We start from the raw sequence: 16,502 nt of genomic DNA, 5'->3' as shown, positions 1-16,502 counted from the left end.
CTTTCCGATATAACAAATGAGACTTTTCAAATTCATCAGCTTGATTGATTCATTTACCATTCTGAATTTGATTCATTGTTTTAAAATTCTCATATGAATACAAAATTTTCAAATTCATCGTCTCATTTACTATTGTCCAAATTTCCTCATTCTAAAACATAATTCCAATTATGTGTTTAGTTGGTTGACTAACTGGAATTATGCTTCTCTGACTTTTAAGTTACAATTTTATAGTTTGGTTCCAAATTTGCTACATATCTTTGATCTTTATGTGATCGAGTAACAGCTTTAAACCAAACAACATTAAGATCATGGTCCCAGTAGTCTTTCTCCCCCTCAAAATTTTTGGCTGCATGTACGTTTGGTAGAGTTGTGCATCAGGGTCAAATTATATGATCCCCGCTGCTGCATGCGATGATGTTAATCAATTGTATCAGGAACATACGATCCTCACATGGTAATGAATAATAATGCTGAATTAAAACGGCAATTTGATTATAAATAAAAAAAATAAACAAATATCACATACCAGTGCAGAAAAGAAAATGCCAGCTACCAGTATTGCCCTCCGCCCCTCCTATAAATAACCAGCATCTGTAAACAAGGATATACACATAGTTTTAGCAAACACAAGCATCTAAAATGGCTTCCGCTTATCATCATAAGCCTCATGCTGTTTGTATTCCAGTTCCAGCTCAAAGCCACATAAAGGCTATGCTTAAATTAACCAAAATCCTCCACCACAGAGGCTTTCACATTACCTTTGTCAACACAGAATTCAACCACAAGCGATTTCTTAAGTCTCGAGGACCCAACTCCCTCGATGGCTTACCTGATTTTCACTTTGAAGCCATCCCTGATGGCATTCCAGAATCAGGTGAAGATGCCACCCAAGATGGCACTTTGATTTTTGACTCCATCAGAAATCATCTCTTGGCTCCATTTCGTGACCTCCTGATAAAACTCAACAGTACTAGTCCTCCAGTGACTTGCATTGTTTCAGATGGTTTCATGTCCGCTTTTACTATAACAGCGGCAGAAGAACTTGGAATCCCTATTGCATTGTTTTACACTATTTCTGCTTGCAGCTTCATGGGATTGAGGAAATTCCGTACTTTGCTTGAGAAAGGGCTTGCACCACTTAAAGGTACTAAAATGATGATTGAAGGATTAGTTTCAATTTTATGGTTATTAACTTATTAATAAGCATCTTGTCTTTTGGGCTTTGTAGATGAGACTTGTGTGACAAACGGTTTTCTGGACAATGTTATAGAATGGATTCCAGAAAAGAAAGATATCCGTTTAAGGGATCTACCATCCTTTTGTCGAACTACAGATCCAGATGACATCATGTTCAAGACCTCTATGGAAGCAGTCGAAAACGCAAATAAAGCATCAGCTGTTGTTCTTCTCACATTTGATGCTTTGGAGAAAGATGTTTTGGAAGCTCTCTCCTCATCTATTCCTCCACCTGTTTATACAATTGGTCCTCTCCAATTGCTATTAAATCAAATACCAGAAGACCCTTTGAAGCCTATGGGATACAGTCTTTGGAAGGAGGAAACAGACTGTCTCCAATGGCTAAACTGCAAAGCACCGAACTCAATTGTTTATGTCAATTTTGGAAGTATCACGGTTTTGACACCGGAACAGCTTCTCGAGTTTGGTTGGGGACTTGCAAATACCAGGCTCCCCTTCCTCTGGGTTATTAGGCCTGATTTGGTTGCCGGAAAATCAGCAATCTTGCCACCAGAGTTTGAAGCTGAAACCAAAGACAGAGGTCTAATAGCAAGTTGGTGCCCTCAAGAAGAAGTCCTACACCATCCATCAGTTGGAGGGTTTTTAACACACTGCGGTTGGAATTCAACCATTGAGAGTGTCACAGCTGGAATGCCGATGCTGTGTTGGCCATTCTTTGCAGACCAGCAAACAAACAGTTACTACAGTTGCAACGAATGGGGAATTGGCATGGAGATCAAGACTGATGTCAAGAGAGACAATGTGGAGAAGCTTGTAAAGGAGTTAATGGAGGGAGACAAGGGAAAGAAAATGAAAAGCAAGGCCTTGGAGTGGAAGAAACTAGCTGAAGAAGCCACTGCTCCGTATGGTTCGTCATCAACAAACTTGGACAATTTAGTGAATCAAGTCCTATTAAGAAAGCGCATTTAATTTTATCTGTATTTCCTGTGTTTAATTAGTTACAGTGATGTACTTCGCCTCTGCCTATACATTAAAAATAGCATGCTTACATTAACTTCAATGTTATCATTGGTTTTCTATGGTTTATTGGTTTGGGTTTACTGCTTACATCCATAGAAACTTAAGTGGATCAAATATGCATCAAGCGGTTCCCCCAACCTTTAAGGTTTGGTTATGCATCATGGTGACATATTAATGATTATAACAATCACACCAAGTACAATATTTATTCAATGATTGGTCAAAAAATTGAACTAATCATGAACCATACGGAATTGAACTAGACAGGGACAGTGCTTCTCAAATTCCTAAACCAAATAAAATTAAAAGTACACCAAAAGAAGCTTCTCACAGACTTATACTACTCTGAACTCATACCCAAAAACAATTTCTTCACAAAAGATTCCATATAGAGGATTTGTTTATTCATCTCAGAAATGTATTCACAAAGCTTATTCCCAAGTAATCAATCTCACAGAAAGTACCAAGCCAGGGGAATGCAATGATTGAAGTATAAGCTGAGTACCAGAAGTGAAGATCATATGTTTAATTATTTGGAGGACCGAAAATTCTTCAGTGCACGGTGGTGGAAGTGCACATACAAGACTGATAGACACATGGCTCAATCCGAGACGTAGAATACGTGGGGTCAGCAGTTAAGTCATCTGAACCATTGATTAAAATGACTTTTATCTTGACAGTCAACGTCTACTGTGAACAAAAAATAGATGGGGTTGTGTGCAGGTAACAAATTTGAGATGGTAAAAAACAAAGAGGTAAATGGAAAGAACAGATCCGACCCAGTTGCTGAGACCTTGAGAAGTGAGTACCAATGTACTCTATTGCGACCAGATGGCGTTGAATTCTGGAGGGTTGGGTCATCGATTCTGGTTTTTGTGGCTCTTGGTCTTCTTTGGTTTTGGAAGTCGGAGCGATTGTCAAAGTTGGGAAGAATAGACGGATGGATCAAACTCTCTCTCTCTCTCTTCCTGTTCTTTTCTGTCCATTGATTCGCGATTGTCAATGTCTTCCTCGCTCGTGCTGAAGTGGAGGGCGGGAATCCATTGATGAGTCAAGTCGTGGACGGCGACAATGAAGGGCACCACTACGGTCACGACGGCGAATGGATGCTCAGAGCGAAGCACCTCCACCTTGTTGAAGCGCAAATTCTGCAAGTCGTACGCGAGCCAAGAGGAGCAGGACTATAGGTTCGAGGGTGTTCAAGAACAACATGAGGAAGGTGAAGAGGCTCCAGCGATTGGATCAAACGGCCTAGCACGGCGTGCTGCCGGACGGGAAGCAACACAGGTCTGGCCGTCTGGGAAAGGTATCGGGAGCGATTGGATGGTTGGAGCGGGTTTTGGGCCTTTGTTTGGCCCGGGTCTCGAGCTGACCATTGGTTTGGGCTTGGATATGGGCCCAACTATTATGAAAAGAAGAACATGTGAGAAGTTTTCGGAGCGAAAGAATGCATGAGAATTGATAATATCTTTAAGTTTATGGACATTGAATATCAGCACTAAATACGTAAATAAGAATTAAGGTTAAATTATATTAATCCGAATTGATCTTTTGTTAATTTAATTCTAGAAATGAATGATTAAGAGCATTATTTTGCATAACCATTTTAATAACAATTTTTGTATTGGAACCTCTAAATTTACTCATTTAACCTCCGTACGTTTTACACCTCCTATTAAATTTTCACATACTAAATTTACTCACTAAACCTCATTAAACTTATTCAAATAACCTCACTCATATAATTTGCAAAAAACTTTCATCTTTAAAATAAAAAAAAACTTAACTATTTCAATGATATAATTACTCTATAAATCTTAATTAAATGTTCATTCCTTAATTAGACAACATAAATCTCTTATCTAATAAAAAAATCAAACACAAAGTATTTGCCTATTGGGTTTCAAAAATTAATTTCTAATTTACGAGAAAATGTTTTAGCATGAACTTCTTTTTTTTTTAACTATTCTTTTATGTTTTAGTTGTGCAAAAAAAAAAAAAAAGAGTAATCATTTATACTTAATGTTGAACTTTTTTCTCTCTATTTCATAGTTTTTTAATTCCTAGTTTTTTTTTTTTTTTTACAAATATAATGGATAGACTTAGATTTAGGTCATAATAGAATTATTTTTTTTTCCCTCTCACCAATGTTCAACAAATGATAGAAATTTTTCGTTTCAAAAAAAAAAAATGATAGAAATTTTTATGTCACATGATCTATTAGTTTTAATTCTTATGTCATATATATAAATGCTTTAATGAGTATGTAGTGAAATTGAAAAATGAAAATAGATAAGGAAAACAATAAAGAATGCAATTTAATATTATTGAATTGGAAACTCTAGAGAAAATAAACATAATATCTTTTTGATATAATTATTATCCTTAATAGTCATTTTATAGAAGGTTATAAATGTCATTTAATCATTCATAATAGAGTGAGGTTAAGTGGGCAAATTTGGAGGTCTCAATAGATAAATACCGGAAGCTGCCCACATCATACGGGTGTGCCCGTGTGTAGAAGTGGGTGGTCAACATTCTAGAAGTGAGTAGGTAATTTGTATAAAATAATATATATTTTTTAATTATTTATTTAAAATTTGATACTTTTATTCGTGACAATTAGATAAATATATAAAAGATGTAGGGCACAAGAAGGTGTAGGCAGAATCTTTCCGCACATAACCGCACATCAAAAATGCTAGTATGAATTCTTCTATTCCCGTTTTCCATTTATCCTGATCAAGCTACCGTACTTGACTAGAACCGAAGGAAGATCTAGCACACGAAAAAAAGTAGATCTCAAAGCGTGGTATTTTTATTACTTAGTTGTTAGAGTAAAAATTTAGTTTTAGTGAATAAGTATTTTCTCTTAATAATAGTACAAATAAAAACATATGATAATTTTGATATTTGAAGTTTATTTACATGTAATTTAATGTTTTAATGATTAAAGTCATTTTCACAACTTATTTTGCATCAATGATATAGTTTAGGCATACAAGAGTGCGGGGTTGAACAATGCATCAAGCTAGGGTTCCAAAGTTTGAACCTTTAATCCGATAAACAACGGCCATCGTCCCATCATCCCAGTACTCACTGCCCATCTGCTATTTCCAATCAAAACCCGTTTCAGAGAGAGCCGAGCAGACAAGATAGCCTTCGAAAAACTTTGGATCCTTCTTGGGCTTTTCTGAAAATTCTGATCACTCTGAACTTCTGTTCTGGGTATGACAATGACTAATACTTTTAGTATAGGTACTTCACTTCCATATTATATTATCCAACGGTCAAACTAATAAATTTATATGTTCACCCACCACCTCATTAGTTTTAAAAGACATTTTTTTCATCATGACGAAATTAATCCAATCCGTCATCAGCGGTTTGCTCTTTATGTGTTTATACTTCTCTAAGAGGAGCTGAACCATGAGAAGATAAACTTTTCAAAATTTTTACATTAGTTGATCTAGCTCATAATCATGAGAATGTGAGAAATGACAAATTGAAAAAAGAAGTTGTGAATGAGCGGTTATAAGTATATTAGTTTTATGTGGTATTTAAAGTTTAGGGTTGACCTAGTAGATCGAGACCCAAACGACGACGAAAATAGTTGAAATTTTGACTACAACCATTCCTTCTTATCATGATAACATCCAACGGTCGGTTTTGATAAAGTCTATTTCCTCCACATAGTTTCTAGGGAATGTATACCTTTCGATACAACTAATAAACAAGTTAGACCGTGTTAGTATACACGTAAGGATTTTGTGCGATTAAAAAATTAAAATGGGAAATCGATAATTTTGACATTAACCATCTATTTATAGCGTATTCATATGTATTATGTAAAAAAAAAAATATATATGATCGGTCGTCATTTCGACATCAAACAAAGCAGTCGACCCTTTATGTGCTTATATTTCCCTAAGGAGAGCTAAACCATGAGGAGATAAACTTCCTGAAATTTTTACATTAGTAGATGTAGCTCATACCCACGAGAGTGTAAGAGCTGACATATCGAAAAAATAAGTTGTGAATGAGCGGTTATGGACATATCAGTTTTATGTGGTATTTAGAGTTTAGAGTTGATCTAATAGATCAAGACTCAAAGGACGACAAAAACAATTGAAATTTTGACCATAACCATTTCTTCTTATCATGATAACATCAAACGGTCGATTTTTATAAAGTCTATTTCCTCCACATAGTTGCTCATAGAATGTTTACTTTTCGATACAACTAATAAACAAATTAGCCCGCATTAGTAGACATGTAAGGATTTTGTGCGGTTAAAAAAATTTGAAACTGGAAATCAATAAATTTGACATCAACCACCTATTTACAGCGCATTTATATGTATTGTGTAAAAAAAAAAAAAAAAAAATCTGATCCGCCGTCAAACAAAGCGGTCAACCCTTTATGTGCATATATTTCCACAATAGTAGGCATGAAATAATTTCGCGCGATTTTATGACTGAGAATAAATTGGTAATATTGGTAAAGACAATTATTGAGAATAAAAATAACAAAAGCGTGTCTGCCACAATATTGACTACGTGGATGTACACCAAAATTATGACCAAAAAGAGTAATTTTCTTAGCATGACAATTTTTTCCCATAGTGATCATATACTTGCGGATCGGTCAAATTCTTTTTCCTCCACCTTTTTAGTGTTAGAAGATATACGTTTGTATATAACCAATTGACGAATTTGACCATACCAGTAGGCACATGAGGATTTCGTGAGATTTAAAAAAAAAAAAAAAAAAAAACAAAATATTTAGTGATACCTATGTTGTTACCATCTAGTAATATGCACCAGTGAATAAATTGCAGGGGAGAAATGCTCGCCAAAAGAAGTTGTGAGCATTTTAATTTGATGGATATTAGTTTACCACATAGATCGAGACCGAAATGATGACCAAAGATGGTAATTTTTTTGCATTGCCGTTATTTCCCCCAATGACACGTATTCACTTAAAAATTTCATCGGGAGGCAAGCTTACCCGCCTCCATCTGAAGAAAAATGGCCACTAAAATTGAAAAAGCCCTCCCAACATTTGAAGTGAACTTAAGATTCCCTCCATACATTTTCCCCAGGCCCCAGCCATATATATACGAACTGAACAGCTCTCATTTCTTATGGAAACTAAACAAAAATTGTTCACAGACTAGTTCATGAATCTATCCACTGAGCCCAGCGCCAGCGCCCTCTCTCAAAAATCTCTACCTTCTCTGTCTCTCTTGCAACCTCGGTTTTATGGTAAGACCCACCTTTAAACCTTCACTCTTATGCTTAATTCTGCACTGTCAAACATCTCAGGAGATGCTTTAGATTGATAGACTAATAGTCTCTTATAATTGATGGTATTTGTTTCATTCTTGGAATGGTCTATTGGGTGATCCATTATTTCTCTGTTCTTAATTTGATGTGGTGCTTCCTTTTTTCACAGGTTAAGGAGGGGAATACAAGCAGCGAGGACAAGAACACTAATGTTTTTGGTTGGACGACAACTGCAAGGGAAGTAATGGCACAATTTGTTCTCCCACCTGTGATCCAGTCCCCAAGAAATTGAAAATCGATTGGTCTCAATGGTTGGCGGCATTATGTGGGTGTTTCATGAAAGGCACAAATGGTATAAAAATTCTTCTCAGTTTAAATCAACTATGGGCAATATGTAAATTTCCTAATATTTTGAATTGGATTGATGGTTTGCATCTGGTGTTGTCATGGCGATTTGAAGGGTTTAATTCCAATGATGCGAATACATTGCCCGCGGGGCTTTTAGCGATGCCAATTTAGTATATGGTGTTTTACCGTAATGCTCTAGCAATAATGCTTCCCAATTTAGTTTATGTTTGGCATATGAGGGCTGTTTGTTTCACTGGATTAGTAGGCATTGCATTATGGTTATTTGTTAATACATGTCCTGTCATGCTAAGCTCGGGTCAAAGAACACTCGTTTAAAGCCATTGTCAAACCAAACGTATGTTTCCGTGCTTTGTGCTTGTAAACCAAACTACTGTTAGAATTCAAAAAACTTCTTCTAAGTGTCTCTCTGGACCCTAAACGTCACTTTGTGTCTGTTAGCAAGAAGAAATCAGTGACATTTCATCTCTACGTGACTCAATTCCTACTCATCAAATTGGTATTGAAACTTCTAGTTTCAAAATACAACAATCTTTTACAAATTTGAGTCCCTTAGAACTTGTCTTCTGCTTAAATGGGTTTCTCAAGTCTCCAGCTCCATCAGAAGGATTTATTTGTGTAATTTTGGTAAACACAGCTCTATTGGTTTCAATTATCAAAGGCCTCATGAGATCAATCCTTTGAATAGTTGGAATTTGCCTCTCATCTTCGTTCTCAACCTCACCATCTTCAACCGCATCACAAGAGTACATTGAAGACCCCTCAGAATCATTCAAGCTCCATCTTCTTCCTCAGGCAGTTACATTGAGGAGATTCAAAGCTGCATCCCAGCCATTTGGTTAGTGTGTGTAGCCTCAAGACAGAGCACGACTGCTCTGTTTGCCTGACTGAGTGCCAACCAGAATTTGAGATAAACCACTCGACTTGTGGCATGTTTTCCTAATGATTGCTTGGAGAAGTGGTTGAACTACTGGAACATTACATTCCCTCTTTGTAGGACTCCTTTAATGCCTGTGGAAGGGACCTGTTTTTGGTGAACAACTTACAAGCATGTAAGTTAATCGGACTTCATGTGGTAGGTAGTATTTAGTGTACAGGTGGTTTTTTACAAGAATGCATCAGCTGGCCGTAGTGTATTAGTGTTTCTTGCACCATACCCATGTTTGTGGGAAATAAAACTATGATAATGTGTTGATGTATCTCAGTCTCTTAGAGACCAAAAGTTTTACTGTTGTACATATTACGAAGTTATTGATGCACATCTTAAAAAAGGGGAGCTAGTTTAAGCCATGTTTGGCGCAGCATGATTAGATAGGAGGAACACAAACAACCAAATTGCTCCGACTTAAGGTATTTTCTTATGCTTCAATTGGGATTAACCAGTAGAAATTAACAGAATCCCCGTATTACCCTCACTGGATACAAGAATTGAATCTTCTTCACAAGAAGAAATTTTCCTAGTAACTGCTCCAATATTCTTGAAATATGCAAACAAGAAAACCCATAATTAACAGAAGCTCTAACACCAAATTGTAGATACCAATCCCAAATTGTAATGCATTCTCATAGTACACGACAAAGACCACTAGTATTTCATAGCACACAACTAAGTATTGATTCATAATCTCCATCGAGTTTCTTCTTAATGGCCTGATCCAGAGTGAACCTACCCCTTCAGCTATGGTAGGCAAACTGATGAGAGCTCCTTCATCTGTTCTTATCTCTTAACATTCGCTCTCAAAATAATTCTCAGAGTGATTCAAGTCAAGATCCTCATCCTAGGACCTAGGGGTCACACCTTTCAAATCCTGGTAAGATAGAAACACTGATTAAACACTATACTCTGGAGATGAAAGGTATAAACTATAATGACATTTTGCTAAAAGCAGATAACATAATCAAGTCAACAGTTTGAGGGTGCAAAATACAACTAGTTGTTCTTTTTTGTTGGGTAAGATAAGGGAAAAAAAATATAACAAAGTCCATTTTCTGTTTTCAATAAAATAGAAAAGGAAATTCCAATCAACCAGTAACTAAATGAACAAGTCTTCTTAATTAGAAAATATTAATGTTCCTTTTAGGTGGAAACAATTATACACCAGAAGTTGCACCTTGCGGAAGTCCCCAATTGTGAGATGTACAACCCCTGTTCAAGGGACTTCTTGCAGCAAGAATGATGTCTGCCTCACCAAAAGTAAGTCATTTGAAGAACTAGAGCAGGCATCTCCGCAAGACCTGATTGTTTGAAGTCCATGTTGTTGTTTCACTACCCAAACATGCATTGCGACCAGCCGGATCAAGTCTCCATAGCATCACCAAGCTCATTAAGAGATTAAGAATTTCAAATGTCAGCCTTTCAATTATAGACATAAACTGACAATATATAGCAGACTCCCATCCAATCATGAAGAAAAGAAAGCTTGAAACAATAACTTTATGTACTGCCTATGCAGGATCATAGTAAAGTTTGAAAGCTAGAAATATTGACGCTAAAAGTTTTCCAAAAAGAAGGATGCATGCTAGCACAGACAATCCACTTAGGATGCATGCTAGCACAATGACAACAATCATATCAGACTATAGCCCTGTTGTTGCAAAGACTCGAGCACAATGACAACAATCATATCAGACTATAGCCCAGTTGTTTCAAAGACTCGGGCACAATGACAACAAATATAGAATGTGATGCTGCCCATATTGAAGTCCGTCAAATTACATTATTGAAAGATGGTCTAAGAAAAGATATATGCCAAATTATCAAACACAGTGGAAACAAGTCCAAATGTACATTTCACCGCAACAAACTCCACCCACCAAATTAGTAGATTGACTTCATTTTTTATATAAAAAAATTCCAACTGTTCAATAAATGCACCTCAGCAACAGAATGTTAACATGAAATACTTACACCAACCAAGATCAATAGAAAAAAGATTTGTGGGAAGTTCCATTAGCCAAGTACTTTATGAATACTGGCAGGAAGCGTGAGAAATATTAGCAGAACTAATATGCTTATAACAGAACCTGATTCATTTTCGTACTTCCTACTGCAAAATTCAGGTGAAGAGGGAAGCAGAAGATTAAAAAACTACAGCACATATTGATCAAAAGCATAATATTGATTTCTTATGCTATAAAAGAAGCTTCCCTTGACTAATACGTAAATGCATCATTGTCCTCTGTATCTTACACAATCCAGTAGCATCTATGTCAAAGGTTTTAGCAAGACAGAAAACAGGGTGGCTGAGGTCAAAATTTATGCTCATCTCCTCTAATATTCCCTCAAATCTTATTTCGTGCTGAAGATTTTCTAATTGTTTTTTTTTTTCCTTCCATAATTACAAAAACAGCTAAAAATTGCTCAAGAGCTAATATAAAGTGGCAGAAATAACTCCTGTACATCAGAAAGGAGCTTTAGAAACAACAGAGGGGACATGAAGGCATACCTAATATGAGTCTACCACTAAAAAAGGGATTGTTCCAGAAAAAATAGTGCTTTAAACTAGGATATTAATATGAAGTAGAACTGACACAAGTAATTTTGAGTTCATAACAGGATTAAGGAAACAACTATTTTTCTGTAATCTAATCCATAATCATTAGTGAAACTATTATTCATTGAACATCTAATACTGAGAGATTAATCAGATTATTAGTCAATAGACGACATGAGCAAGACTTAGAGATATTCCCAAAGGGTCAAATGAGAGACAACAAAATGAATGGATATAAATTTCATACGGAGGAGGTGAAAGTAATTAACATATTCTCACGTTTCATAATTGTACATGATATCAAGAAGATCTGGAATAAAAAAAAGATGCCAATTCTATTCATTCCCAAATTAGTCAAGGAATCAGAGAGTATGTAGGCTAATCAGGTAGTAAGAGTAGACAATGACTACTAACTGACCTGATATTCATCACCAAATCCTTCATTAAAGGCTGCCTTAATAGCTTCTGCGGAAGCTCGATGACCGTCGGTGTCGCTCATCAAAATCAACACTTTTTTGAGGCTACCTGCCACCGCACTATTCACGGCTACTCCATTATCTGATCCTCCGTTGTTATCCCCACCACCAACCCCGGCACAGATGATGATGCCTCCTGAAGCAGAGATAAACAAATCATCAGAACCTCGCAACTTTCATAAAATTTTATACCTCTCAATGCGTACAATCAGGAATCTAAAAAGATTATAAATACTTTTGCAGTGGCGGTGGCGGAGAAAGAAGACGTACATATTAGACACAAATGGTATAAAAATTCTTCGGCTTGTTTTGATACAACTTTGTCAATGGCTGCATTGAAAAAAAGAAAAGAGAAGAGAAAAAGAAGTGTACATATTAGACAACATGGTTGATTATTATGCATCATGACAAATTATAATATTTTGGTACCTTCAATGTATCAGAAATTTGCAGAATTGAGCATCTTGATTATAACAGTTGTCATTGTATTACCAAGAATGAATCTATGATGTTTAATTCGAATTCCACATAACTTGTATCAAGGATATAACTTTCCAATGAATGAGCACATTAAAGGAAGATCATAGACGAGAAAATACCTTCCGTCTATCTGATGTGAGTTGACGCAGGGTCAACCGTATCACCTGTCCATCATTATTTGGAGTCCATGCCAAGATCAGAGGCAACTATGGCCTTCTCAATAGACTTTAAGCTGAAAAAAGGGGATATGTCTATCAGATAGAAAGATAACTAAAAAATCCAGTTAGTGCCAAATACACTCCCGCAATAGAAGACACCATCTCCTGACAGCTCAGAACATTAAGGTCACTGGAAACATCTTTGTTTAATTGCTGTTCTCGAATGCACTTACAGCAGTAGTGAGAAAATTTTAAACCCATCCTTATCAGTGAAATCTACCTAGCTAGTGTTACGTTGTGCGCTCCCTCCTTTCATGTTGGAAGATTAAGTAAATAAGTAGTTACTAGCATAGCACATGTGTATTATATGAGTGTGAAATCAACATGATGCACTGATCTTCTACTTTCCCTACTACATTAATGCCTTTAGCTTATGAAATACCTGGATTTGTCGTATGGCGAAAGCAATAGGGAAGTTCCATCAGGAGAACTAATTTGAGCAAGGCTCTTCAAGCCAACTGGACTTCCATAATAGTCAACCTAGAAAAGTATACCTCTTTAAGAAAAAATAAAAGGTCGAAATTGAATGAACTATGAAAGGGGCTAGACAACCCCTAAATTAATTCTTACCTCAATCTTGCCCAGCATGGCTGGGCTTGCTCTCCCTGTCCGAATAGAATTGAAATTGGATCGTACCGTTTCAATAGTCTTTTCCATCCTGCCTTTCTGAAATATAACATACATTTTTCAATACAAATGAGCTCTTCTTGACACCATCAGAAAAACTCAAAGAGCCTTAAATACAATTTACCCAAGCACACACACTACATGTTATTATCCGAGACCATATAGAAAAACTTACAGCATCTTTTTCAATCACAGACTTCTCCGCTTCTATTTCTTCAATAGTAGCACCCCTTACAGTTCCAGCTCTGGATATTTCATCAAAATAAATATCAGACAGCGAATCAGTCTACACACAACGACTGACTTGGAGAAATTCCATTAACTATAGTGGCAACTCTACACACCCCAAGTCCCCATTGCATTTCAGACATAGAATCATCTTACATGGCTGAGCATGTGAAAACCAACATATGCAATTATAACCCAATTTCAAGTCCATTACAACATCAACAACAATTCCGCAACAGCCGAGAGTACAATTCTGCGGCAATAATAACTTGCCTCTTTTGCAACAATTGCTCCTTCACGACAATGGGATTGCCAGAAAACTTAGCAACGCCACCAGGAGGTGTCACATAACTAGCAGCTGAGCTCCACGAGCACATATTAACAGCACTGGGCTGGCATTTCTTCCAAACCCGTGCACCGCCATAAGAATTTGTAAAAAAAATGAAATTGTACAGCATTTAGTATCTGAAACAACAACACCACCCACCAATCCAAAACGAAGCCACAAAACGATTACAACACTGAACTCCAAAAGGGTCCCTCCGAGATTGAACCAATAGCATAAAAATCGTAACTTTCTAGTATAAGAATGCAATAACTCTACAAAATGGGTGATGGGTACCTCGAATGGAGAGGAGGGCTTTGGGAGGGTTTAGCTTCGGTTGGAGGATGGACCGTGCAGGAGTCGCAGGGTCGCCATGAAAGGCGAAGACTTGTGCTATTCTGAGTGGATGCTTAAGTAGTGAGCGACATAAATGATCGAAACAACCAATTTCGAATTAAATTGTAAAATTGAATACAAAATTAACACCAGGAACTTAGAACCTTTCTATGACATTGGGGTTAGCGAGAGGGAGAGGAGGACCGAGCTGCCACGAATCGGAGTCGGGAACTCCGCCGAGATGCGCGAGAAGTGGAGAGGCGAGGTGCGTCGCTAAGAGCGCTTGAGGAAGAAGCCGAGGAAGCAGGAGTGGGAGAGAAGGTCGAGGGCGAATGACTGTTCTTCTAGGGCAGATAGAATTCGAAGGTGTTTGGTAAAACTTTGTTTTACTGCATTCTTCCGCATTTTTCTTGTTCACTAACCCCAATTCACTAACGCCGTTCATCAACTTTGATATCACGTGCCCAGCACATGCGCCGTGTACATCCACGGCCGTGTACTGAAGACTCTCCGTTGGAGGACATATTAAAAGACAGTGACATTGGTTGTGGCCTGTGGGTTTTGTGTATGTTTCAAGTCTATCACTCAAATTGATAAAAGGAAGATTCAGCAGTTCTGAAGGCTTGCTTTATTGGATCATACTGACGAAAGCATTTCTCAACTTTATAAGGTATAGTAATGTCGATCATCCAACAGGACCAATACTAATGATTCCATGAATATAAACATTCCAAATAATGCTCCAATAATATAAGTCACAGGAGGGGCAATAAAAACCAATGAACCCACTTGATGGGGAGAACAAATTCTTACTACAAAAAGTGAAGTATCATTCAGGTCAGCTCAAAGCTGAAGTCACAACAGGAACCAAAAATATCAAAACACTGGTAACAAGGCAACACCTAACAGATATCTAAAAACTAAAGCAACCAGTAATTCCATAAAAACGAAAAACAATTATCAAACACTAACCAGCAGGTCCATGCATACCATCCCACAAAGATCTATAGTTAATCCATCACAATCTAACTACTACTTATGCGCTTCAGTCTTTTCTAGCCACGATCTTGAACTTCCCAGATTCTTATTGCTGCAAATAGAAACAAAACTCATTTAGCAAGCACTTAAAACTAAACTACGCTAAAGTATACTGCAAAAGCAGGAGAACAAGTAGTGATTACAAACAAAAAAGTATACCTTTTCCCACAAATCAGTGTGGGTTCTGCAAAACCCAGCTATAATATCACCCTTCCTTCCTTCCCTGTACTCTATGCAAAGATCCTCATTCAACCCACAAGTCACATGGAACGCCAAAGGGCATTTGATCTCCGAGCACTGAATAGCACACCCACTTGCACTCTTGCAGACATAACACCTCTCTTTCCACCTTCTCTTGGGAACCTTGGAGCAATCAATCCCCTCTCGGTCCTCCGGGTCCCTAAAGAACACCTCAGGAACATAAAGAGCACACACGATATGTGGCCACCGGCCATCTCCAGTTGCCTTCATTGCTCCACCTTTGCCGGGACACAGACAGCAAGAGAAAGACTCATTGGACTGTGAAGCCTCAGAAGAACCGGAGCATTGCGAGCAGAACCAATCCCCCTCTGGAATACCCTTTACAAGGGGATTACCATAGCAGGTGGCATGAACCATCAGATCACACCCATCACAGAACACAATCGGATCCGAAGGGTCTCCATACAAACAGCACAAACAATCCCATCCTCATCCTCACACTCACACTCTTCCTCGCGGCCCGAATCTTCCGGGCTTTTCTTTGATGCATTTTCACAAACACTTCCCGTGCATTCTTCAAGATTCAAATCCAACTCCGAAACCAGCTTCTCGGGGACTAAATCCGGCGGAAGCGCCTACACCCTCTTCTCGGTGAGGCCTGTTATACTCTTTTTCCTCTTTTCCTTTTGGGGTGCGTCTGGGCTACGCCGGCCCATTCGCGTGGCTTGTTTCCGTCCACACAATTTGAATTAGAAGGGCAGTAGAGTAATTGTAGAGATAACTTTCGTTATCAGTAAAGTGGCTGCCGTTACTGTAAACAGCCGAGGGTATTAATGTAATATACGGAACAAGGTAAAAGGGCTGAGGCCCGAGGCTCGTGTTGCATCATCATCTTCATCCTTCATTTCTTGTTCATAAATGAACACCTTCGCTCTTGATCAATTTCGAGGCCATTATCGAACGCCTTCGCTCCACTGAAGCTATGGACCAAGAAGAAATCACTGAAGCCTGTATGAACCCTCATCCATTTGGACCCTCATCCATTTGAACCCTCACTGAAGCCTGCTCCCTTCTGTTACCCAAGCCAGTCTGAACCCTCATCCATTTGGACTGAGACCATTACCAAAAATCTCTCTCTCTGTGATCGGCGCCAGCCATGTCCGTCGGAATCGTCACGCTCGCTTTTTTTCTCTATTGCCACCGAG

The 16,502-nt window shown here is 37.8% G+C and overlaps 2 protein-coding genes, 1 long non-coding RNA gene and 1 pseudogene across 3 annotated transcripts; 2 read left to right on the top strand and 2 right to left on the bottom strand.

The window, feature by feature from the left end:
• The first annotated feature begins 567 nt into the window (after positions 1–567).
• On the top strand, positions 568–2,281 carry LOC133728336 (7-deoxyloganetin glucosyltransferase-like). Its single transcript, XM_062155752.1, has 2 exons — positions 568–1,147; positions 1,232–2,281. The coding sequence occupies exons 1-2, from the start codon at positions 643–645 to the stop codon at positions 2,167–2,169; spliced, it is 1,443 nt and encodes a 480-aa protein (XP_062011736.1). The 5' UTR covers positions 568–642; the 3' UTR covers positions 2,170–2,281.
• A 5,097-nt stretch (positions 2,282–7,378) lies between these two features.
• On the top strand, positions 7,379–8,993 carry LOC133727797 (uncharacterized). Its single transcript, XR_009855363.1, has 3 exons — positions 7,379–7,487; positions 7,678–7,860; positions 8,512–8,993. It is a non-coding gene; the product is annotated as an uncharacterized LOC133727797 (long non-coding RNA).
• Positions 8,994–9,201: 208 nt separating this feature from the next.
• Positions 9,202–14,564, bottom strand: LOC133728337 (ribosome-recycling factor, chloroplastic-like). Its single transcript, XM_062155754.1, has 10 exons — positions 14,223–14,564; positions 14,020–14,120; positions 13,671–13,827; positions 13,345–13,414; positions 13,113–13,208; positions 12,925–13,022; positions 12,444–12,556; positions 12,115–12,174; positions 9,986–11,980; positions 9,202–9,682 (listed from the first exon to the last, which is right to left on the bottom strand). The coding sequence occupies exons 1-7, from the start codon at positions 14,501–14,503 to the stop codon at positions 12,499–12,501; spliced, it is 861 nt and encodes a 286-aa protein (XP_062011738.1). The 5' UTR covers positions 14,504–14,564; the 3' UTR covers positions 9,202–9,682; positions 9,986–11,980; positions 12,115–12,174; positions 12,444–12,498.
• Positions 14,565–14,632: 68 nt separating this feature from the next.
• Positions 14,633–16,013, bottom strand: LOC133731003 (uncharacterized; annotated as a pseudogene).
• Between the last annotated feature and the right edge of the window lie 489 nt (positions 16,014–16,502).

Source organism: Rosa rugosa, chromosome 2 (genome assembly GCF_958449725.1).
Source record: "Rosa rugosa chromosome 2, drRosRugo1.1, whole genome shotgun sequence".
NCBI lineage: Eukaryota > Viridiplantae > Streptophyta > Magnoliopsida > Rosales > Rosaceae > Rosa > Rosa rugosa.
Note: the sequence above shows the minus strand (reverse complement) of the source record. Positions and strands in the feature narration are given on the sequence as shown.

Coding starts and splice junctions, on each gene's coding strand:
- LOC133728336 (XM_062155752.1), top strand. CDS start 643: ATGGCTTCCGCTTATCATCATAAGCCTCATGCTGTTTGTATTCCAGTT. Junction 1,148..1,231: donor AGGGCTTGCACCACTTAAAG/GTACTAAAATGA, acceptor TGGGCTTTGTAG/ATGAGACTTGTGTGACAAAC.
- LOC133728337 (XM_062155754.1), bottom strand. CDS start 14,503: ATGAACGGCGTTAGTGAATTGGGGTTAGTGAACAAGAAAAATGCGGAA. Junction 14,121..14,222: donor AACCCCAATGTCATAGAAAG/GTTCTAAGTTCC, acceptor GCATCCACTCAG/AATAGCACAAGTCTTCGCCT. Junction 13,828..14,019: donor AGCCCTCCTCTCCATTCGAG/GTACCCATCACC, acceptor TTTTTTTTACAA/ATTCTTATGGCGGTGCACGG.